General features: G+C 36.8%; 1 protein-coding gene and 1 pseudogene across 1 annotated transcript; both read right to left on the bottom strand.

Annotated features, from left to right (window-relative positions):
- Positions 1–8,545: 8,545 nt before the first annotated feature.
- Positions 8,546–9,463, bottom strand: LOC143272749 (olfactory receptor 4K3-like). The gene has a single exon (XM_076568725.1). It carries the CDS (start codon positions 9,461–9,463, stop codon positions 8,546–8,548), a length of 918 nt encoding a protein of 305 aa, XP_076424840.1.
- A 15,063-nt stretch (positions 9,464–24,526) lies between these two features.
- On the bottom strand, positions 24,527–25,949 carry LOC143272748 (olfactory receptor 4K3-like; annotated as a pseudogene).
- Positions 25,950–26,515: the final 566 nt, after the last annotated feature.

Raw genomic sequence — 26,515 nt, 5'->3', positions numbered from 1 at the left:
AGTGGCTGGGGTCTCGGGCAGATGGGCGTGGGTGCAGGGCGCGGAGACTGCAGGGGCTGCTGGGGGCTTGGAAAAGGGGATCCCTCCCGGTGGGGCTAGAAGGGGAGCTGCCCAGTGGCCAGAACCCAGCGCCAAGCTGTGCATGCCTCCCCGGAGTGGCTGGTGCCCAGGGATGGGGTCCGGGCTGGACCCGGGTACTCACCTCTGGTCCAGAAGGGAAGTCCGGGGCAGGCTGGGAGCTGGGGGCTGGTCTCTAAGTCTCAGGAAGTGGCTGGGGTCTCGGGCAGATGGGCGTGGGGGCAGGGCGCGGAGACTGCAGGGGCTGCTGGGGGCTTGGAAAAGGGGATCCCTCCCGGTGGGGCTAGAAGGGGAGCTGCCCGGTGGCCAGAACCCGGCGCCAAGCTGTGCAGGTCTCCCCGGAGTGGCTGGTGCCCAGGGATGGGGTCCGGGTTGGACCCGGGTACTCACCTCTGGTCCAGAAGGGAAGTCCTCAAATAATTCTTAAACTAACTCATTCCTATGGATTTCCATAGTCAATTTTTGATTCTCTTTTCCATATTTCCCTAACTGACATGTGTGAATGATACTGTTTTCTCATGTATAATTCATTTTATATGATCTTATGGATATGTTTATCTAAAGGTCAAGATTGTCCATGTGATTTTTCCTACCTATTCCTTGGTTGTGTCTATAAACTTTTTGAAGTTCTTCAGCATATTGTAAAAAACTTTGATGAAACAACATGTTATTTTAAGGCCTATTTCCATAATGGTAAAAAGAAATGACTATAGCATATGAATTACTAAATTTTCTAATTGATTTCTATATAAATAATATTAACAAAACAGGGAACATTAAGAAACTATTTATTCAAGAGGACTGGAATGGAATTTTCAAATTGTCACTTTCTGATTACAAGTGAATTAACAGGTCCAGTCCCCTCCTTCCAGGCTGAGCTAAGTGTCCCTGCATAAGCCCCACGTTCCAAACAGGCAGCTCATGCACTGTGAATTAGCTGGATCATCTTTGGAGATTCCTGAGAGATTTTCTTGCACCAGGTTTCTACTTGACCCTGAAATGACCCACTTTTCCAGTTGTTTCTTACAGTACACTCCCCCAGCCCACCCTACTCAATCCCTCTTACTCCCAACTCCTCCCCCGAGTCCACTCATGAAATTTCTTCTATTTTGCCTTCCCAACGATATCTCAGTGTCTCTCTTGAGCACCCCTTGTTATTTAATCTTTCTAGGTCTGTTAATTGTAGCATGGTTATCCTTTACTTTACAGCTGTATCCACTTATAAGTGAGTATATACCATGTTTGTCTTTCTAGGTCCTGGGTTACCTCACTCAAGATGATCTTTTTCTAGTTCCATCCATTTGCCTTAGAATTTTGTGATGTCAATATTTTTTAACAGCTGTATAATCCTCCATTGTGTAAATGTACCACAATTTCTTATCCATTCTTCAATTGGGGGATATCTAGGTTGTTTCCAGGTTCTGATTATTACAAATAAAGCTTCTATGAACAAAACTGAGCAAGTGTACTTGTTATATGATTGGGCATCTTTTGGTATATCTGAGTGGTATAGTTGGGTCTTGAGGTAGATTGATTCCCAATTTTGTGAGGAACACCATATTGATTTCCATAGTGTCTGTACAAGTTTGCAGTCCCCCCAGCAATGTAAGAGTGTTCCAATTACTCTGCAGGGCAGCACGAGCTGTCATTTGCATTATTCATCTAAGCCATTCAGACAGGGTTAAAATGAAATCTCAAAGTAGTTTTGATTTGCATTTCTCTGATGGCTAACAATATTGTATATTTCTTTAAGTGTTTTTTTTTGCCATTTGAGATTCTTCTGTTGAGAATTCTGTTTTGATCTGTACTCCAGTTTTTACTTGGATTATTTGTTTCTTTTGATGTCTAGTTTCTTGAGTTCTTTATATATTTTGGCAATCATCCCTCTGTCAGATATGGGGATTGTAAAGATATTTTCCCATTCTGTAGGCTACTGTTTTGCCCTATGGACAGTTTCAGCCAAAAATTCTAGCAAAAGTAGGTAAGCAGCCTGATCTGGCCACCTCCTGTGACAAGGCAAGACTACCAGTGGGGGGACTGGGACACCAACAGAGTCACATAGCCTTTGACCTACACTCTGTCTGGCCTATGGGATATACTGTGGTAAGGTTGACACATAGTTTGTAGGAGTGGCTAACCAATGACTGGTTTCGCCTGAGACCCACGCCACAAGAGTGAGTCTACCCCTAACACTATTTGGAGTACCCAGAACCCAGAGGCTGCATGGCCCAGTTACTTGGGATATAACCAAACACTATTGGAGAAAAATTGTTAATGTAATGTGCTGTGGGATGTCTTTCTATATGCTGCGAATATGTGCTGCTCTCATTGGTTGACAAATAAAGCTGCTTGGGCAATGGTGAGGCAGAATAATGGTAAGCAGTATAGATGAACTTCTAAATGGTCTTATTAAATAAAAAACATGGAGCCAGATATTGGGGTGAAAACCTGAAAGATCAGGGAAATAGAGAAAGCCACAGCTAACCTCACCTCACCAACTCCACAGCTTCCCAAGAGACCTACTCCTGTATACCGATGCCTGTATGCCTTACTGTTCTGTTCTCTCATTCACTCTCTCAGCTCAGTTACTTCACTTCCTCTTCTTGCCCAGCTCTGTCACTTTCTGTCTGTCTGTGTAGACCTCCAGGCCTCTATGGTTGGTGCTGAGATTAAAGGCATGTGTCACCATGCCTGGTTCTGTTTCCCAGTGTGGCCTTGAACTCACAGAGATCCAGACAGATCCCTGTCTGCCAAGTGATAGAATTAAAGGTGTATGCTACCATTGCCTGACTTCTGTTTAATATAATGTCTGGACTTTTTCTCTGTTTTCTAGGTAAGTTTTATTTATTAGAGCACAAATAAAATATCACCACAAAACAGTACATTCCAACTGAAAGATGGAAATGAAGAAGGGTGGAGTCAAGGCAGATGCTCTGAGCTGCTACCAGGAGAAGCAACATATGAGAGAACTGGTCATGCCATGAAGCCATGTGGCAAAATGTAGATTAATAAGAATGAGTTGAGTTAAGTTGCAAGAGCTAGATAGCAAGAAGCTTGAGCCATAGGCCATACAGTTTATAGTTGATATTAAGCCTCTGAGTGATTATTTTATAATCGCTTTGGAACTGTAGGTGGGAGAGATTCATCTGGAGAAACTTTCTGCTACAATAATGATGGTTAACAACATTCTGCTATACTTATAGATTGGGGCCTACCCCAATAGTCATAAGAGAAGCTTCATCCAGGAACTGGTAAAAACAGATGCAGAGTTCCACAGTCTAATATTAAGCTGAGTTGGGTAAATCCTGCTGAAGAAAAGAAGAATGGATTGTAGGAGCATGAGGGGTCAATAACATCCTAAGAAAATCCATCTACAGAATCAATTAACCTGGGTTCATAGGAGCTCACAGAGACTGAACCAACAACAAGGGAGCCTGTATTGAACTGACATAGGCCCTCTGCATATATGTGACAGTTGTGTAGTTTAGTCTTCTTGTGTAACTCCTATCAGTGGGAGCATGGGTTGTCTTTGACTTTTGTGCTGGCTTTTGTGACCCCATTCCTCACATTGGGTTGCCTTACCCAGCCTATACTAGGCAGGGTCCTTAGTATTACTACAACTTAATATAGCATATTTTGTCAATATCCATGGTAGGCCTTCCCTTTTCTGAATAAAAACAGAGGATGAGGGTGAGTCAGAGAGAGTGGGGATAGGGCTTGGGAGGAGGAGAGAGAATGAAAACTATGGTCTGGTTGTTAAATAAATAAGTAAATAAATGAATAATAAAAAACAAAACAAACAAAAACAAACCCAACAAGACAAAAAAGACAAAGGCTACAAATAAACTTAATTAAAAATTATTTATGTAGGTGACCTGAGGTAGAAACATCAAGATGAAAAAATAGATTGTGAAGAACAAAATATATAACAAGATGAGGGTAGTATAACTTACCTTTTTTTGAGCTATGTATTAACAGTATTTTCTTAAGCAGACATGCATCTGAATCATTGGATGCTGCTTGAAGACAAGTACCAAAATTTAGTTATTAATTACCAAATTACATACCTGCCTCCCAAATTAAGACAAAGGAGAGATATCATATGTAACAAAATAGTTTGAGCAAATGAGAAAAGTCTATAACACTTAGATAGGAAAATGACATAAACATAGATGTTGAATACTTTCCCTTAAAAATATTCTAATATATGAAGCCCCCAGTAAACTTAGAAATCAAACCATAGTAATAAACACATCTCAGAGTTATGAAACTATCAATTCCCAGAGGGCTAATCTATGGACTAACAGCAAAACTCCTGAAAAGTAGTGGAAATGTCATGGAATAATACAGTATGGAAACATAAAATTTGAAGAAATAAACAGTGAGTTCTAGAGCAAGCAACCAGAATATATGCAATAGTGTAGAATGTGCCACAAACTTGTAATATTTAAACAATGATGATTTTACCAAAAATAAATAAGGATACAAATGGACAACTCTTTAAAACACATTTCAAATTATAGTCACACCAGGACATTTAAAATATGAAAGCCCCTTTATACACTGATCCATCTTGCCAGCCCAATCAAATAGGAATTAAATACTATTCCAGTTTATTCTTTCAAATATGAGTTGATGTATTTTAACAAAATATTTATAATTTTTCTCATTAAAATAATATGTAGCCAAGTCAATGCATAGAAATATGATGTAAAGGAGGAATTTTCAGTAACTAACACAATATAATATTCTTGCATTAATACTAAATAAGTTTTGTCTATCATACAAATTTGCTGTTGTATATGAAAGAGTACTAGGGCTTTTAAGTTTTAAAGCAATAATTGAATTATAATGAGATGGCCATGATACAAACATTACTTTAAAATTATGATCTTATTTTTTGGAAAGAAATGAGCCAGAAGTATCAAAAAACTACACCTATTACTTTGAAATATTACTGCTTTGAAGAATATTTGAATTCCTCTCAACTCAGTTACTTTCCTGAGGAAAGGAACCAAAGGCTACACATGAACTTAATTGAAAATCATTTATGTAGGTGAGCTGGGGTAGAAACATCAAGATGAAAAAGTAGATTATGGAGAACAAAATACAGAACAAGATGAGGGTAGTATGACCTAATGCTAGAAGACCAGAGAATTGTGCTCTTCCAACCTGGGCAGGCATAGATTCCACTCTCAGTGTCTTTGAGCAATGAGAAGCACAGGGAGTTTTACTCCTTCTCCAATTCATCACTCACCATGATGAAGGGAACACAGGTTCAAATGGTCCTTATGTGTATGTGCAATAACTCAACCAATTAATATGACTGGGAATACATTCAATATCTATTTAATTTTTAGTTTTTTATAGAAACTGTCTTCCCTGAATACTGTTTTTCTCAACAGTCAATGCTTAGCAGATTCAAAATTGAATAATAGACAAAATGCCTGTTCCATTTGATGACCAATAACTATGTGACTACAATAACATTTTCTTAACTTTGAGATTTGATGCTCTTTGATTTTCTGACTTACTAGAATCATTGATAATATCTGATTTGTATCAATAAAAACTTAATAAAATATAAGAAATACTAATACATATTTAGCTAAAATATAAAACAACTATGATGTACTCTAAATTATTCATTTATGGTGTATACTTCAGTGGTTTTTCACAGTCTTCCAAAACAATTTATTAATCAGATAAATTCATTTTGGATTTATTTGATGGTTTTCTTTGAGTTTCATCTGCTTACATTCTTGCATTTGGAAACACATATTTTATAACACAAGATAAAATTTATGACCCATAAGAGGCCATTTTTGCTTCCATCTGATTTATATCTAGCAGTTTTGCTCATCAAATAGGGAACTTTTAAAGTATGTTTGTATAGCTGATATTTGTTATGCTTAGATATTACACCACCTCTTCCAATTTTACTCTAATTTTCTTAGTTACTCTTCTACTGCATGACAAAACACTAATAACCAAAGCAATGTGTAAAAGAAAGCAGTTATCTTAGGGGCTTATAGTTCCAGAGGATTAGAGTCCATTGCTATATGGCAGCAAGCATTTGTGACAGACAGGCAGGAATGCACTGAAGCAGTGCCTGACAGCTCACATCTCATCCATAAGTATGGCAGAGAGAGAAAGAGAAAGAGAGTGAGAGAAGGGGGCTAATTGGGAATGATATGGACTTTTGAAAGCTCAAAGCTTTCCCATAGTGACATACCTCCTCCAACAAGGTCACATCTCCCAATCCTTTTTGAATAGTTCCACTAATTACATACCAAACTGAAATATATGAGACTATGGTAGACATTTTCCTTCAAACCACCATATTCCAATAACTATAGTCTCTGGCAATAAGATAATACAAAAGACACTTAGTCTGACTTCAGTGCCCATAGACTTTTACAGTCTCAACACAGTTTTAAAGTCTGAAGTCTCTTCAGAGAACCGCCCCCCCCAATCTCTTAATTTTAACCACCTACAAAATTAACTAGTGGAAGCTGGTTTCTCTTTCTACTGTGTAGATTTTGGGGATTCAACTCAAATCCTCTGTCTTGGCTTCAAGCTCCATACCCAAGGAAGCATACCACCACCCTCCATTACAATTCTTGTTGAAAGACACACTACTTAGAAGAAATTTCATTGAATTGCTAAAATTTAATTAAAATTGTATTACTGGAAATCATATGAGTAATAAGAGCTTATTTTATAGTCTATGTAGTTTAGCAAGAAGTACTCAAGATGTTCTGTTGTTACAGTGTGTCTGTGGACAGGGGAGAACAAGTGGTGTGTATGTTTCAAATTACAAAATATTGGTAATTTGATCTATGAAGAAGGGGTCAGAGAGAATGTAAGATCTCTGAAAAAGTGAGAAGAGCTGTGGAATGCTCTTTTGCTGGCAAGACACCAATATAGTCATAATTTCAAGGCTGCCTACTATGGGTCCCACACAAATAATAGTAATCAATTGTAGATAAAGGAGTAGGCTATGTAGTCCTGAACCTCCTTGCTGAACTGCAAGTTCCTGATGATTTTGGGGCAAGGCCAGACATTTTCTCTGGTTGTGACTCATTGATGAGCTCATCATTCCATAGGCATAGTTACAAACCAATGGGAACACAGATGGCTATGGTTAAACCAGTGGACCAATAAGTAAAACAAAAATACATAAATGTAGAGAGGGACTCCTGTGTGTGTTGGGAGGGGTGTCAATATGAGTAGGAGGGAACTAAAAGGTCAGGTGTAGTAACCAAATGCCATCAGGTTTAGCAGATATTGTCAAATAACATATTTAATAAAAGAAATATGATGATTTAAAATTATTGAGAGTTAAATATAGCAACACAGTTGAGTGAAAATTTTTTGAATAAGATACCCCAACCTCCACCGTATGTAGCCATCAAGGTACATGATCAGACATAAGCATGCTTGCCTGTAATCATCTGATTTCTGGAAAACACAATGGAGGCATTTGCATGTTTTGTTAGATAATTTGCAATAGTCTATTTAACTTATTTGAATACACATACAAATTGATTGTAACCATTAACTCATAAATATTAGGACATGATATTAAAGAAATTATGACTTTTATCTCTGAGTATAAACTAGATATCAAATAATTATAAACATGTATACATATGGTTTTGTCCCACAAATTAAATACATTATCAAATGGTAGATAATACATATATGAATATATCTATATCTATATCTATATCTATAAGATATTTCAAGAGCATATAATAATTACCTAACTAGCTTTGGTAGTTACATTATTTCATCATATAAAGTAAAACAATGATAATGCACATAAATTGATGGAAGTACATTCAAATACTATAAACACTTTGTTCTTTCAGTTAAGGAATAAAATAAAGAAAAATTCTTAATTTATGTGAATAGTGAAGGCTTAACTGACAGAGATTATATGATGAGACAACTGCATTATGATTTTTAGCTGTTAATCATTTTGATTTCAAAGATGTAGATTTTGCAAATTCCTTCACCATCTTCTGTAATAAAATTAGAATTAAGATTGGCATATAATGCTATACAAATATGTTTTAAAAGGAAATATTTATAAGTAATTCAAATAATATATTCTTAATAATAATCAAGTGATTAATAATAATCTAGTGATTCAACAGTGTTGGAAACACTGGAAATATTGAGTAAATTTTCATGATTATCATATTTGCATTATTTTTATCAATTTCTAATCTTCAGGCACAGAAGATTATGCTGAAGTATTACTCTAAGTGGTGAAACCATAAGTGTGAGACTTTTGAACATATTTTAATAATAGTTATTTTAATGAACATACATTAATACTAACAAATAGCTTGCAGAAATGAAATTGTAAGATTGAATTTCTAGTTGAAATGTGGTTAAGGTGTTGTGTAATCTGAAATATCTTATTACATAAGAACTTTAAAAATTATCCCCAAATTCACATGTGATTTATCAGCTTCTTTATGGCATTTTTAATATCTTTATTTCTCAATGTATAGATGGCAGGATTCAGGAGAGGTGTGATGACTGTATAAAACACAGCAAGAAACTTGTCAACCCAAGTGATGTTAACTGGCCATAGATAGATGAAAATGATGGGCCCAAAAAACAGCACAACCACTATGATGTGGGATGTACAGGTAGAGAGTGCCTTTGATGAGCCATCTTTAGAGTGGAGCTGAACAGTTGACAGAATGTAAGTGTAAGATATCAGCAAGAGAATGAAACAAGTTGTTGCTAAAACACCACTGTCAGCTTTTATCACGATTCCAAGAGTATCAGTATTCGTGCAGGCTAATTTCATCACCAAAGGAATATCACAGAAAAAGCTGTCTATTACTCTAGGTCCACAGAAAGGTAGTTCCAAAATCAGAATCAGTTGACTAATGGCATGTATAAATCCAATGATCCATGATATCAAAACAAGCCAGATGCACTTCTGTCTGTCCATGATGCTGGTGTAGTGGAGTGGCCTGCAGATGGCCACATATCGGTCATAGGCCATTGTTACAAGAAGTACCATCTCACCCCCTCCAAAGAAATGCACACCGAGGATCTGACTCATGCAGCCCCCAAAGGAAATTGTTTTATTATCTTTTAAGAGGTCTGTGATCAATTTGGGTGTATTTACTGAGGAAAGGCAGAAGTCAACAAATGAGAGATTAGCTAACAGAAAGTACATGGGAGAATGGAGATGATGATCAATGATGATTAATATCACGACAAAGAGGTTGCCTACCACAGTCATCAGGTAGAGGGTGGCAAATGGCAGCAGGAGGAAGATCTGTAGTTCCCTTGAGGCACAGAGTCCTTGAAAAATAAACTCAGACACAAGTGTCTGGTTTGCATCTTCCATTTAGTATACTTCACTAATGGCTTACATAAAGAAAGCTGAATCAAGAACTCTTGGAATAGAAGATAACTTTTTTAAATTATCAAGTAAGCATAAATAATGCAAACTGAAATCTCAGCAACTTATCCAACCCAAATTTAAAACACATATTCTATGTGTTTATATACTGTGTCTTAGGTGGGAAAGTTCCTTAGTGTAGAATGATGGGTCAACAGTTTCACACATCTGAAAGACAATATGTATAGTATCAAAATGAGTATATTGTCTAAAAATATTATTAATAAATATTCTCTTTACATTTTTAGGCCTTAAATCTACGTTTTTCTTTATGGAATCAGAGACAATTTTCTCCAATGAATATCTGAGACATAGTTAGAGCCTCTTTATTTGACTATCATAATTCCAGAATGACAACCTATTATCATATTTCAGGCAAAAACACAGAATTTCCAGACACAAGTCTGTTGTTGACTGTGTATGAACAGAGTTGAACCAAGTCCACTACAAAGTGTGAGAGAAACTATTCATTGAATAAATTGAGAACACATGTGCTTAAGACACATTGTTAGCATTATGTTTTTCCTTTAACTTTTGACTAATCCATTGAATTGCATCTCCTAACATTCATATATTGACAGACTTGAAGATGTTACATATTGTCATATATTTACTGGCTTTCTACTATAGAAGGTGTGCTTTCATATAATAGTTTGAATAATTTATATATGACATTATTTCCCTGCTTCTCAATCTTTTCTTCCTTCCTTCCTTCCTTCCTTTATTTATTCCTCATCTTAATTTCTGTACTTTTTTATTATACTGCTAGGTTTGAAATTGGAAGATTAGAAAATTAAGTTATTAGCAAGTATTGTGTAATTTTGGTCTTAAGTACTTTAAAGATGTTATATTTTATTGAAAATAATGCTTATTGATTTTCCTGTGTCAATAAATTCAATAAAGTAGCAGAGCTGTAGGGCAAACATATCTGTTTGTCTCTAAGGCCTCTAATACCACTTTCCAACTATAAAGTAACTGACAGGTAACTTGATTTTGAGTATTCTAGGATAATTAATGACATTTGTAAAACAAGGCACTTTTCTCTTTACTGTGAAATAAAAATACAGTGTTTACATAAAAGCATAATTTCATTGTGTTCAAAATTCAGTGCACTTAACCTTGAATATCAGTGGCATTTTCATATAACTTTTAATGAATTTTGTGAATTATCAATGAACTATGATTATTTTAATTCTATGTGCTTTCATTTCTCTCCAATCTCTATTAACTACTTTCTTACTGTATTGTTGATATCTTGGGAAAATGCAGCATCTAATAATACAAAGATACTCAGACAATATTAGAGTAAGTTTAGTGACCTGTGAACACCATACTTCTCCAAATTGAGAGACACAGAACTTGTAAAATTATAAGATATCATTAGATAGTAAAACTGCTTTAAGTTTTCAGAAGGCTTAAGGATTTGTTGGAAGGGAAACCTTGTATAATATTTTTTGTCAAGCTCAATAATTACAAATACAAGAGTTCCTGCAAAATCAAGGAGGTTAAAAAAATACATATGTGCTATTAAAACAAGCAAACATTCAGTAGAGGCAGGTCCAAGCCCTTCCCCCTGCCTCAAGCCTGCATGAGGTGTCCCATCATAGGTAGTAGGCTCCACAAATCCCGCTCATGCCCCAGAGTGAGAGTGGGTTGGGAGGGGGAGGCTGGGAAGGAGGGAGGAAGGAAGAGGGCAATCTTTGGTGTGTAAAATGAATTAAGAATTTTTCTTAATAATAAAAAAAGAAAAAAAAAACAAGCAATCAAACAAATCTTAAATCAGTAGTTAAGATGAAAAATGATGCAACAATCATTGTATGAAGTACTCAATCTATAGGAGTCACCTTGTAAAACAGATCCTACCTTTTGGATGATGCTTTCTCTAATTTCCCTTGAATCTGAAACTATTATATGTAGTTTCTGCTGTGACCAGTGTTGCAGAGAGTATTTCAACTCAGTGTGGTTTATATACACTGACAGGAGTTGTGTCTGTCTTGGAAAGTTTCCCATAAACAGGACCAAGCAGCTGAAAAGAGTTTTGCTTTCATAATCCTTGGGGATCAGTAGCCTCCAACTTTTGTTGAATTGAATACAAGAGCTCAATAATAAAAAAACAATTCCTTTCATTTATAAACATTTTGTAATTTTTACATTAGCATTTTGTTATGTATTCTGATAACATAAATGTTATAAGATAAATCACATGGGCCAGTGAGATGCCATAGCAGGCAAAGTTAGTTGTTGACAGGCAGAGACTGAGTCTCTGTTGGTGGAAGAAGAGACCAACTCATTCAAGGTGTCTTCTGATCTCCATAATGTGCTGTTACATGGGTGAGTGCACATATATAGACATGCCTACATACATACATGTGCATGTTCACACACACATGTAAATAAATGTAACAATTTTTTGTCTTTATTTTATTTAATTTATTGTTAGTGTTAAAAGTAAACCAATTACATAGTAACATGACCATTCCGACTTGTTCACAAAGTGATTATTGAGTTCTATCTTCCAGTTCGCTCATTTCACCACTCATCATCTGATTAATGTGATAAAGAATGAATATTCACAAAGGCATGTATGTACTTTGACAACTCCAATATATTCAAGACTTAAAAAGCTCCAAAATTTGTGAAAATGTATTCAAAATCAGAGCCATGTGTCATCTTTTCCATACCTGTTATTTTAGGTATTTTGGCTGAGTTTGTTTAGCAAGTACAGCATTAAACTTACTAGGAGTTACTGTGGTAGCTACTTTTTCAACTAAGTGGAATACAAACACCTAAAAACTCTCATTTGATATTAACTTATGAAACATACTCAATAAATTTCACATTTTTTAATTTATTTTAAATGATAGTATAAGAACTCTGGTTGCTATTTCATTATTATTCTGTTTGCTGGATAGAAATTTTTGAAAAGTCCAGTTTCTGTTGCTGGGTAGCAAAATGTACTTCCTCAATTTGGTGTTGTTTGTGCTTTATAGATTTACATTATCTTTTGAATATAAGCCTCATTCTTCATTAGACAGTATGAACGCTTTGATTTTTTTTAAGTTAAATTTGAAGATGCATATGTTTTTGGCATTCCCTCAGCTCTGAGATATACTAAGTACTGTGATTGCAGAGGCCAGGACTGCTCATTTTTTTTTTAAACAGAGAAATAAGTTTGTCTGGAGTTTTACAATTCACATATATATTTAGACAACCGACTTATCACCTGGAAATGGCAACTTTTTTTCTTGCTGATAGTCTTTTGTTACTTCATGATCAACCCACACAGCACACCTATAACTCAGGGAAACAATCTTATAATGTATACAATTTGTGATTAGTTTTAAGACCATTTTATTGAGAATAACCATCACACACACACACACACACACACACACACACACACAGAGTGAAATTGCATATTAGTATTTTACATAGACACTATGTGTGCATCAAAACCATCTAAAATTTTTTCAGCTTTTTATCATATAATAGTTTTTAATTATACTTTTTAATCTACATAATAATTCTTTAGAATTATTAGCCATATCTAACTGAAAATTTATAAACTCTAATATCCTCCTATTTCTTCATCCAGTGTTTTACTGGTGGTCACAGTCTATCACTTTCTGTTTATTTAACTTTTTAAAAGTCTGCATATAACTGGGAGCATACATCATTGTGTGTATGTCGGGGGGCATGTGGGTATCTCGCTTTCTTCATTTAGCATAATGTCCTCCACATTCAACACTGGCAATTCATTCTTATTTTAAAGAGAAAAAAAGAAAAGATGATCATGAGGCAAAAATGTGTTGAGCAAGGACTAGAGAGTCCCATCCAACAACCTCAAACTCAAAAACCATAGAGTCATTTATTTGGTCCATTGACTTGAATAGTGGAGTGGATTTCAAAGCATCTGTTGTTAGAAAAATGACAAAAGTCATACCCCATAATAGTAAGGTGTATTCACATTGATCCCAATACTTTGTTCTTGTGTGAAAAACATGAAAGTAGAGATACCTGGATTGAATAACAATAGGAAAGTGAAGTGTAGTGATGAGGAGATTACACAAGAGAAGATGGGAAACAACAGGGTGAAATAGCTTGTGTCTTTAGTCATAGTATGCACAATGGTGAGGCAGGAGACTCATAGGTTAAAAGCCTTCCTGGCTTACAAAATGATCCTTTTATAGTAAATCACTGAATCAATAAAGAAGGAAAGAAAACTGCTAACCCATTAAATTGAATGAATACAATGGACTAATTTCCTTGTTATTTGAGAAGAAGATGTTTTGTGTTTAATTTTGTTTGCTTTGACACACAAAGATGTATTTATTTCTCCTATGGCTTGTCTCCTATGATTTTCCCACTCAGGTTACAATATTTTCTGTTATATTTGATATTAATACTTTTCTTGACAAACTGAACATTTCGCCAGGTTTACCTGTGTATGTTTTTTGTTTGCACAAGTTACTGTGGAGATCAGATACACATATTGAGGTCATTCACAACATTGAAATAATGACTCAATAATACAGACATGGATTTATTTATTAATGCATTATTCCCTATAAAGATACAGTACACATATGGAAGTAAAGTATGATAAGCAATGCTAATATCAACACACAACTTCTATTAAAATATTTTTTTCTACAAAAGACACTATGCTTAGCACATTATCTCACTTCAACTTCACAAAATTTCCTGTGCTTTACTTTTATAACCATTTTATACATGGAGACACCGAATTTTAGAGGGATAGAGTATCAGAGTTATGTTGTTAATTGTTTTTTACTCTATTACTCTTTTCGAGGGTCCACCATGCAGCTCCTAAATAAGTCACACATGGAGGCTTATTTTTAATTATAAATACCTAGCCTTAGCTTGGCTTATTTCTCGCCAGCTTTTTTTTTTTTAACTTCAAATTATCCCATCTACATTTTGCCTCTGGGTTTTTACCTTTTCTGACTTCTGTATATTTTGCTTTCACTCTTACTCTGTGCTGGCTGTGTGGTTGTGTGGCTGTATGGCTGTGTGGCTGTGTGGCTGTGTGGCTGTGTGGCTGTGTGGCTGTATCCTCCTTGTGTCCTTCTCTCCTGATCTCTTGCCCTTTTTTCTTTTCCTCTCAGATTTCTCCTTCTAATTATTCTCTCTGCCTGCCAGCCCCGCCTGTCCTTTCTCCTGCCTTGCTATTGGCCATTCAGTTGTTTATTAGACCAATCAGGTATTTTAGACAGGCACAATAACACAGCTTCACAGAGTTAAACAAGTGCAACATAAAAGAATGCAACACATCTTGGTACCATTCAACAATGTTTCACAGCATAAACAAATATAACACATCTTAAAATAATATTCTACAACAGAGTTAGGTCTTGTATCCCTATCTAATGAGTATGGTAATCCATACTCCTAATTATCACACTGTATTCTCAAATGACAGCCCCTTAAATATATGCTCTGGATCTTCCAAAGAGCAGCCCCTCAAATATATGCTGATGGATCCATCAACTAAATATTACATAATTTCTACTTTCCTCTAACTACTAACACAATGACCTCCTTTTTTGTTGTTTTCTTTTTTGGTTGTTGTTATTTCTGATTTTAAATCTAGATAATTTTTGCAGTAACATTTGGGGGCAACAACATCTGAGGATCCTGAATTTAATATCATTCTGTGACTGGGTAGTTAATTAGAGTCAGCCTTGGTTATAGGAAAGCCTGTCTCGTTTTGCAATACCTGTACCTGCAGATCATTGCCTTGCTCAGCTATCATCAGAGAAACTTCTTGCAGTATATCAGAACAATCACGGAGATACACAACTGGACAATGTGTAGAAAGTGGGAGATGTTGCAACACTCAGTCTTAATTGGAAGGTCTTCATCAGGCTCCTCCCCACAGAGTGGGATGCTATGAGGAAGCAGAAAGATTTTAAGAACCAGAGGTGTGGATGGCACCAAGGAAACAGTGTCTTCCAGACACAACAGAACTAATTCACTATTAACCCACAGAGACTGTGACAGCATGCACAAAGCCTGCACATTCATTTACGTTCAAGTTCTGAGAGGCAGAAGTAGACAGAAGCTCACATACCTAACCAAGAAGCTATGTTCACTATAAGTCTGCTCGCAAAGGAAAAATTAGACTTCTCCAGTGGAGACTCATTGGGTATATCAACCACACTTAACTTTGAGTTCAATATCTAGTAGTATATGGCCAACACAAAATGAACTCTGGTATTTTTGTAGATCTTTTGTCTCATATTGCTTTGTTTGGATTTTTTTTTGTCTTACTGGTCTTTTGCTTGTAAACCACAGCTTCTGGTTTTGTGTTTTAATTTTTGTAGGTATTTCTTTTTCTTTTATTCAGATTTCTGTTTTTTGTTTGTTTTCTAAAGGGAGAGATAAAGAAAGAAGCTGTAATTGGTTTGATGGAGAAGTTGAAGAAGATCTGGGAAGAGTTAGGGTAAGGGAAACTGTGATAAGAATAAATTGTACAATAAAATATATTTAAGTGAAATAAAAAATAGCAAGCAAGCAAACAAACAATTCAGACCCTAGATTTATCTTTGTGTTCTAATTAGTCCTTTTACTTTAACTTCTCATTGATAAAAGTGCCATCACCTTTTTTCTTTCAAGTGTATTTTCCTTTTTACACACATTTTTAGAGAAAAATAATTATAATTCTAGATATCCTATGAAATAATCACTTTCAACCTTATTTTTGTGGACATCATTGCAGAATTTGATGTTCTTTATCATTGCCTTATTCCTATACTTTTCTACCTATGGCTTTTTGGTATCTATTATTGGGTGTCTCTCTTTCGTCATCACAGAGATCCTATTTCTTCAAATTATAAAAAGTAGCATGCTATATTTTCAGTGAAACAACCTTAAGTTTATATATGGATCAGGTATTATTTTTCTAAACTAAATATATGCATTTCATATGTTTACATTCAGAGAGTTGTTACTTTTAGATTTCCATGCTCAATTTTTCTTTTTCTGTGTCATATTTTATTAACTGTCATGTATGAATGATATTGTTGTCTCTTTTTTCCTCCTGTTTAATTAATTTTATTTAATACTTGTGGATCTGTCTATCTAAAGATACAGGTTGTCAATTTGACTTTGCTACCTAATCCTTATATGCATTTATCAATGTTTTGAAATTTAAGCATAATGTATAAAATTTTGATAAATTAACATACTATTTAAAGTCTATTACTACATTGATCATAGGAAATGAATATAATGCATGAATTACTAAATTTCCTAACTGATATCTAGATTAATAAATTAAAGAACAGGAAATATTGAGGAATTATTTCTTCAAGTTGTCTTGAATGGAATTTTTAAATTGTCAATTTCTGCTTACAAGTGAAATGTTATAAACAAAAGGTAAGAAAAGACTTTTGGAGCTATGTATTAATGGCATTTTATCAAGTAGACATAAATCTAAATAATGGGATGCTGTTTGAAAGAAAGTACCAAAATTTCAGTTATCAATTGCCAAATCACACATCTGCCTTCCAAATTAAGACAAGGAGGGATATTATATGTAACAAGACAATTTAATCAAATGTGAAAGTCAGTTATAGACTTACATGGAAAATGACATCAAGAACATACATGATGTATACATTCTCTTAAAATCTACATTTTATAATATATTTGATTCCCTGAATAAAATGCAAAATTGCACCACAGTAATAAAGATATCTCAGAGTTATGAAATGATCAATTCCCAGAAGTGTAATCCACAGATTAGCAGCAAAATTCCTGGAAAGTACAGAGTATGTGATGGAATAATAGAAGATGGACTATATGAAATTTGAGAAAACAGTGAGTGATTAAGCTAAATAAACGATATATGCCTAGTTTAGAATGTGTCATGACCTTGTAATATTTAAAAATGATAATTTTATCAAAATACAAGAGAAGCTACAATCAGACTATTTTTCAAAACATTTCAGATTTTGTATATGCCAGGAAACTTCATGTATCAAAAGTCTCTTTACCCATTGATACATCTCGCCAGTAAAAGGTAGCAGGAATTAAATGAAATTTAATTCACCTATATTTCTAAGAACTAAGAAATTCTGTGTTCCTATAATTTTGTTGTAAGTTATGTAATTTTTTCATAAAAATATTTAGTTCTTCATATCTTTCCAACAAGTACCACGAAGCACATTTTTTATCCACAACCTCCTTTGACTATAAACACTTCCAAAGCCAGCCATTAAATTTTGTTTCAGGTTTTATATTACTAGCAAAAGATGAAGACATAGCCTCTAAAGTGTGCAGTGGGGTCCACACCTCAGGGGTGCTGGCTGAGAGTATTCCGCGATACTGGCAAGAGGGTTGGTTGCAAGCTTGGAGAAAGGGGGGTGAGTGGAGAGTTTATGGCTGCTTTAGGAGAGCTGCAGATCATAGGATTAAAATATCTCATATTTAGCCATGGAATATTTAAGGATCCACAAACTGAACAGAGTTCTCTTTGGAGTTACTTGGGATCTTTTTTTTTTTTCTGAAAATTATCTTCATTTTGTTACTCTGTTATTAACATTATACGTGGCTGCCTTCCTGCATAAGGAAAGGGTACTTCTTTTTTTTTTTTTTTATTATTTAATTTTTTTTTTTGGTTTTTATTATTATTATTATTATTATTATTATTATTATTTTACAACACCATTCAGTTCAACATAATAGCCACAGAATCCCCTGTTCTCCCCCTCTCGCCCACCCCTCCCCCCAGCCCACCCCCCATTCCCACCTCCTCCAGATCAAGGTCTCCCCCGAGGACCGGGGTTGACCTGGTAGACTCAGTCCAGGCAGGTCCATTCCCCCCTCCCAGACCGAGCCAAGTGTCCCTGCATAAGTCCCAGGATTCAAACAGCCAACTCATGCAACGAGCCCAGGACCTGGCACCAATGCACAGCTGCCTCCCAAACAGATCAAGCCAACTGACTGTCTCACCCGTTCAGGTGGCCTGATCCAGTTAGGGGCCCCTCAGCCTTTGGTTCATAGATCCTGTGCTTCCATTCATTTGGTTATTTGTCCCGGTGCTTTATCCAACCTTGGCTTCAACAATTCTCGCTCATATAAATCCTCTTCTTACTCACTAATTAGACTCCCAGTGCTCCACCAGGGGCCCAGCCGTGGATGTCTGCCTTCAGATTCCTCAGTCCTTGGATGGGGTTTATGGCACCACTATTTGGGTGTCTGGCCATCCCATCACCAGAGTAGGTCAGTTCCTGCCGTCTCGCGACCATTGCCAGCAGTCTTTTGAGGGGGTATCTTTGTGGATCTCCGTGGGCCTCCCTAGCTCTCTGCTTCCTCCCCTTCTCACCTTCTCATGTGGTCTTCATTTACCATGGTCTCCTATTCCTTGTTCTCCCTCTCTTTTCTTGATCCAGCTAGGATCTCCCACTCTTTCCCTCGACTGTCGCCCTTCATTGTTCCCACTCATGACCAGGCTATTCATGTAGATCTTGTCCATTTCTCCGTGTCTTTTTTTGGGGTCCCGTTTTCCAGGTAGCCTCACTGGTGATGTGAGTAGCAGTCTAGTCATCCTTGTTCCACATCTAGCATCTTCCTATGAGTGAGTACATACCATATTTGTCTTTCTGAGTCTGGGTTACCTCACTCAGGATGATTTTTTCTAGATCCATCCATTTGCCTGCAAACCGTGTGATGTCGTTGTTTTTCTCTGCTGAGTAGTATTCCATTGTGTATATGTGCCACAATTTATTTATCCATTCTTCAGTTGAAGGGCATCTAGGTGGTTTCCAGGTTTTGGCTATTACAAACAATGCTGATATGAACATAGCTGAGCAAGTGCTCTTGTGGTATGATTGAGCATTTCTTGGGTATATGCCCAGGAGTGGTATAGCTGGATCTTGGGGGAGATTGATTCCCAATTTTCTAAGAAAGCACCATATTGATTTCCAAAGTGGTTGTACAAGCTTGCATTCCCACCAGCAGTGGAGGAGAGTTCCCCTAGTTCCACATCCTCTCCAGCATAAAGTGTCTTCAGTGTTTTTGATCTTAGCCACTCTGACAGGGGTAAGGTGGTATCTCAGAGTTGTCTTGATTTGCATTTCCCTGATGATTAGGGAAGTTGAGCAATTCCTTAAATGTCTTTCAGCCATTTGGGATTCCTCTGTTGAGAATTCTCTGTTTAGTTCTAAAGCCCATTTCTCAATTGGACTGTTGGTCCTTTTGATGTCTAATTTCTTGAGTTCCTTATATATTCTGGATATCAGTCCTCTGTCACCTGTGGGGTTGGTGAAGATCTTTTCCCATTCTGTAGGCTGTCGCTTTGCCTTGTTGACCATATCCTTTGCTCTACAAAAGCTTCTCAGTTTCAAGAGGTCCCATTGATTGATTGTTTGTCTCAGTGTCTGCGCTACTGGTGTTATATTTAGGAAGTGATCTCCTATGCCAAGGCGTTCAAGACTATTTCCTACTTTTTCTTCTAGCAGGTTCAGAGTAGCTGGATTTATGTTGAGGTCTTTGATCCACTTGGACTTAAGTTTTGTGCACGGTGACAGATATGGATCTATTTGCAGCCTTCTACACGCTGATATCCAGTTATGCCAGCACCATTTGTTGAAGATGCTTTCTTTTTTCCATTGTACACTTTTGGCTTCTTTGTCAAAAATTATATGTCCATAGGTGTGTGGGTTAATGTCAGGGTCTTCAATTCGATTCCATTGGTCCACATGTCGGTTTTTATGCCAATACCAGGCTGTTTTTATTACTGTAGCTCTATAGTAGAGCTTGAAGTCGGGGATTGTGATGCCTCCAGAAGTTGTTTTATTGTACAGGTTTCTTTTAGCTATCCTGGGTTTTTTGTTTTTCCATATGAAGTTGAGTATTGTTCTTTCCAGATCTGTGAAGAATTGTGTTGGTATTTTGATGGGGATTGCATTGAATCTGTAAATTGCTTTTGGTAAGATTGCCATTTTTACTATGTTAACCCTGCCTATCCATGAGCATGGAAGATCTAGGAAAGGGTACTTCTTAATTGCAAGATACAATTTATGACCCATAAGAGATTGGATTAGCTTTTCTATGATTTAGATCTAGGTTTTCTAATGTCCAGATCCAGAACATTTAAAATATACCTATGTAGCTAATATTCAATATACATTGGTAAACACAAACCCTTCAAATTTCAGTCTCATTGTTCTAGTTACTTTTCTATTGCTATCACAACACACCATGATGAAAGCAACTTATAAAAGAAAACATTTAATTTGGGACTCATGTTTCAAGAGGCCTATACCCATGGCCATCATGGCAGGGAGCAGAGCAGCAGGCAGCAGGCAGGCATGACATTTTAGCAGTAGCCAAGAGCTCATATCTTATCCACCACATGAGGGAGGGAGAGAGAGAGGAAGAGAGAGAGAGAAAGAGAGAGAGTTAACTGAGAATGATATGGGCTTTTGAAAGTTCAAAGTCCACCCCCAAATGACACACCTTCTACAACACAGCCACACCTAATACTTCTCTAACAATTCAATCAGCTGCAGAACAACCATTTAAATACATGGGCTTTTGAGGAGCTTTCTTTTATTCTATTTAAGAATTTTTTTTAGTGTTTTTACAAACCAAGCACAGATTTCCCTCCCCTCCCTCTTCCCACTCCCCATTGTCAGCTGTTCCTTCCCACTCCCCATCCCCTCCAAAAGAGTAAAGGCTTCCATGGGGAGTCAATAAAGCCTACTACTACATTTATTTGGGGCAAGACTAAGCCCCCCCCACCTACATCAAGGCTCAGCAAGGTGTCTCACCACAGGTAACCAGCTCCAGAAAGCCAGCTCATGTACCACTGCCAGGAGCCATTCACACCATTCTTATTAAACAACCACATTCCATTTCTGACTCCTCTAGGTAGTAGCCATATCATAATTCAAATGCATTGAGTCCAACCTCAAGAGTCCCTGTTGTCGTTCACAGTCTCAACACAGTTGAAAAACACAGTCTCTTCTGGACTCAAGGCAGTCTTTTGAATGTAACCCTCTCTAAAAGGATCACAATTAAGCTGGTGGTAGATCCATTCCCAATTTTCTGAGAAACCATCCTATTGATTTCCAAAGTTACTTGTATAAGTTTGTATTTCCACCATGAGTGGAGTGTTCCACTTGCTCCACATCCTCTCCAGCATGAGCTGTCACTTGTGTTTTTGATCACAGATTGTCTGACAAATGTGAGATGGAATCTCAAAGTCATTTTGGTTTGCATTTCCCTGATGCCTAAGGATGTTGAACATTTCTTTAAGTGTTTCTCAGCCATTTTGATTTCTTCTGTTGAGAATGGTCTATTTGGATCTGTACCCCATTTTTAAATAGGTTTATTTAGTTTGTTGATGTCTAGAAGACCCAGCTCGACCACTTCTGGGCATATACCCAAAGGATGCTCTATTCTGTCACAAGGATACTTGCTCAACTACATTCATAGCATCTTTACTCAAAAGATCCAGAACTGGAAACAACCTAGATGTTCCTCAACCAAAGAATGGATAAAGAAAATGTAGTATATTTACACATTGAAGTATTACTCAGCTGTGAAAAACAATGACATCTTGAAATTTGTAGGCAAATGAATGGAACTTGGAAAAAATCATCCTGAGTGTGGTGACTCAGACCCAGAAAGACTAACCTGAGTGTTCTGCAATGGGAGTCTAGCAAAGTCACCATCACAGAGCACTGAATTAGGGTCATTAGGCTTGGCAGCAAGCTCCCTTACCTGATAAGTTGTTCCACCGGTCTCCACTGTGCTTCTTCTTGAAACACAAATTATGTAGAAGCAATTTCACTGAATTGCTAAAATTTAATTAAAATCATAGTCTTAGAAATCACATGGGCAATAAGAACTCATTTTCCATTCTAATTACAGTTTAGCAAGAAGTCCTCATTGTGTTCTATTTTTATAGTATGCCTGTGCACAGGTGAAAGTAACTTATGTGTAGGTTTCAGATCACTTATAAAATAACAATGATTTGAGAAATGAGGAAGAGGGGCAGAGTGAATACATGCAAGATCTCTGTAGTAGTGAAAAGCATTATGAAATGCAATCTAGTGGGCCCAGCACAGACAATGCAGTCATGATTCCAAAGCTGCCTACTGTGGGCTCCATATAGATAGCTGTCAATAGTGAGTCATAGATAAGAGTGTGGTCTATGTTGCCCATACCTCCTTGATGTGAGCTCTTGATGAATATGGGGCAGGGCCAGACATTTTCTTCAGTTGTGACCTGCTGAAGAGCTCACCATTCTCCAGAGATGATTCCAAACCAATGGACACACAGATGACTCTTGTAATCCAAGTGGGCCAAAAAGTAAAAATAAAACAATAAAACAAAACAAAACAAAAAAGAACATAAATGTAGAAAGGGACTAGTGTGCATGTGGCTGGGGAAGTGGGTAATAGGAGTGGGAGGGAAGTAAGAGGTCAGATGCAATCAGCTTATTGCAAATACTGTCAAAGAACAAATTTCACAAAAGAAAAAATGGTGACTTAAAATTTTAGATAGTGAAATCTATCTGAGATAATATTTTAGCTGAGATAGTATTTTAGGAGAAAGATACCAAATCTTCCTAATATATTTCCCATATGCTCAAGGTGTATAGACAGACATGAACCTTGCTTGTCTCTAATCTGATTTCAGGAAAACATGACACAGGTATCTGCATGTTTTTATTAGTTTATGTTATAAGAATATCTTTAACTTATTAGTATACACATACAAATTGTTCATGAAATATTAGGATACAATATTAAAGAAATTATGACATGTCTCTTTTTAGGAATACACTAGATAGTATACTGTAAATGTATATACAGATAGTTTTATCCAGGAAATGGCATACATTATCAAATGGTAACTTACATGAAAAGTCTATACATATATGTGTAAATATATGTATATTCATATGTACATCATATATATAATGTTTTCTTTCTTTTTTTTTTTTTTTTGGTTTTTTGAGACAGGGTTTCTTTGTGTAGCTTTGCTCCTTTCCTAGAACTTGCTTTGTAGACCAGACTGGCCTCGAACTCACAGAGATCCATCTGCTCTGCCTCCCGAGTGTGGGATTAAAGGCGTGCACCACCACTGCCTGGAGATATAATGTTTTCAAAAGCATATAATTTTTACCACACTGTCCTACTTTCATGGTATAAAAAAAAATCAATGTCATAAAATAATTTTTGAACTTAAGGAAGTGTATTCTAATATTATGAACACTGCCCTTTCAGTTATGGAAGAAAACAAGGGATAAAATAATTTCATTTGAATGAGTACAAATTGGAAAATGACAGATTATGTCAATATGAGGCAACTAGCATTATGATTTGTTTGTAAATCATTTTGATCTATAAGAGTATGTAGACCTCAAAAATATCTTCAGTATCTCCTATAGTGAGTTGGGATCAAAATATAATGATATATTTTTAAATAATAATTTTGATAACTAATTCAATGAAAACTTTGCAAATAATAATCTAGTTAAAATAATTTGCACAGTGTTGTGACCATGGGTAATGATTAGTAAATTGTAGTGATTATTATTTTATAAAATTATCATCGCCGGGCGGTGGTGGCGCACGCCTTTAATCCCAGCACTCGGGAGGCAGAGCCAGGCGGATCTCTGTGAGTTCGAGGCCAGCCTGGGCTACCAAGTGAGCTCCAGGAAAGGCGCAAAGCTACACAGAGAAACCCTGTCTCGAAAAAAAAAAAAAAAAAATTATCATCATCCTCTAGTCTTCAGACACAAATAGATATATGATGCAGTTATTACTCTTTCTGAACAGTAAAATTCTAGGTATTAGACTTTTGAATGTACTTCCATAATAGTTATTTTCATAACCAACTAATCATGAAACTAATATCATGCTGAAATGAGACATATATGCAATTTTGCGGTCAAAATACAGCTAAAGCAGTATGCACATAATGAAATTTCCAATTAGAAGAGGTGTCTAAAAATTATCCCCAAATTTACCTGTGATATCTCAACTTTTTTATGGCATTTTTAATATCCTTATTTCTTAGTGGATAGATGGCTGGATTCAGGGGAGGTGTGATAATGGTATAAAACACAGCAAGAAACTTGTCGACCCAAGTGATATTGACTGGCCAGAGATAGAATGCGGGGCCAAAAACCCAGCACTTTGACTATGATGTGGGAAGTACAGGTAGAGAGTGCCTTTGATGAGCCATCTTTAGAGTGAAGCTGAACAGTTAATAGAATGTAAGTGTAAGATATCAACAAGAGAATGAAACAAGTTGTTGCTGAAACACTACTGTCAGCATTTATCATGATTCCAAGAGTATCAGTATTTGTGCAGGCTAATTTCATCACCAAAGGAATATCACAGAAAAAGCTGTCTATTACTCTAGGTCCACAGAAAGGTAGTTCCAAAATCAGGATCAGTTGAATCATGGCATGCATCAGTCCAATGATCCATGATATTAAAACAAGCCAGATGCACTTCTGTCCATCCATGATGCCGTGTAATGGAGTGGACTGCAGATGGTCACATATTGGTCATAGGCCATTGACGCAAGAAGTATCATCTCACCCCCTCCAAATAAATGCACACAGAGGATCTGGCTCATGCATCCCATAAAAGAAGTTGTTTTATTATCTTTTAAGAGGTCTGTGATCAGTTTGGGTATATTTACTGAGGAAAAGCAGAAGTCAACAAATGAGAGATTAGCTAACAGAAAGTACATGGGAGAATGGAGATGATGATCAATGATGTTTTTTTTTCCATTTTTTCTTTATTAAGAAATTCTCTACTCACTCTACATACTACCCACAGATTCCCCCCTCCTCCCTCCTCTCACCCTCCAGCCCTCTCCCCCTAGCCACCCCACATCCCCACATCCCCCAAATCAAGGTCTTCTATGGGGAATCGGCAGAGCCAGCACACTGAGCCTAGGCAGGTCCAAGCCCCTCCCCACTGCACCAAGGCTGCTCAAGGCATCACACCACAGTCATCAGGCTCCCAAAAGCCTGCTCATGTACCAGGGACAGATTCTGATCCCCCTGAATGGGTACTCCCCACGCAGTTCTAGCCAAACAACCAAATTCCATATCCAGAGGGCCTAGTCCAGTCCCATGGGGCCTCCACAGCCGCTAGTCTACAGTTCATGGGCTTCCACTAGTGTGGCCAGTCATCCCTGCATAGCTCAGTGGTTAAGAGCACTGATTGCAATCCCAGAGATTCTGAGTTCAATTTCCAGCACCCACATGGTGGATAACAGTGATGATTAATATCATGACAAAGAGGTTGCCTACCACACTCATCAGGTAGAGGGTGGAAAATGGCAGCAAGAGGAAGACCTGTAGTTCCCTTGAGGCACAGAGTCCCTGAAAAACAAACTCAGACACCACAGACTGGTTTGCTTCTTCCATTTAGTACACTGTGCTCCAACTGGTTGAGAGAGACAGAGCCTAACTACGAATTGCTGAAAGAGAAACAACTTAATGTGCAGAGTCAAGTAAGCAGAAAAATTTTGAAATTGAAATCTTTGCATTGCACCAAACCAAATTTTAAATAAATCTTTCTTGTATTTGTGCATTGTGTCTAATGAGGGAAGGTTTTAAAAGTAGAATGATGAGCCGGGTGGTGGTGGCGCACGCCTTTAATCCCAGCACTCGGGAGGCAGAGCCGGGCGGATCTCTGTGAGTTCGAGGCCAGCCTGGGCTACCAAGTGAGCTCCAGGAAAGGCGCAAAGCTACACAGAGAAACCCTGTCTCGAAAAACCAAAAAAAAAAAAAAAAAAAGTAGAATGATGAGTCAAAAGTTTTGCACATCTAAATGACAATGTTTATAGGTATCAATATGAGTATACTGTTTAAAAATATCAGTAGCACGTATTCTCTTTGCATTTTTTCAAGCTTTAATCTGCTTTCTAAATGGAATCAAATAATTTTCTTCAATGAATATTAGAGTCATAGTTGCAGCCTGTTTACTTGAC

The sequence above is a fragment of the Peromyscus maniculatus genome, chromosome 4, assembly GCF_049852395.1.
Source record: "Peromyscus maniculatus bairdii isolate BWxNUB_F1_BW_parent chromosome 4, HU_Pman_BW_mat_3.1, whole genome shotgun sequence".
Taxonomy (NCBI): Eukaryota; Metazoa; Chordata; class Mammalia; order Rodentia; family Cricetidae; genus Peromyscus; species Peromyscus maniculatus.
This window is presented reverse-complemented; position numbering and strand designations above follow the sequence as displayed.

Coding starts and splice junctions, on each gene's coding strand:
- LOC143272749 (XM_076568725.1), bottom strand. CDS start 9,463: ATGGAAGATGCAAACCAGACACTTGTGTCTGAGTTTATTTTTCAAGGA.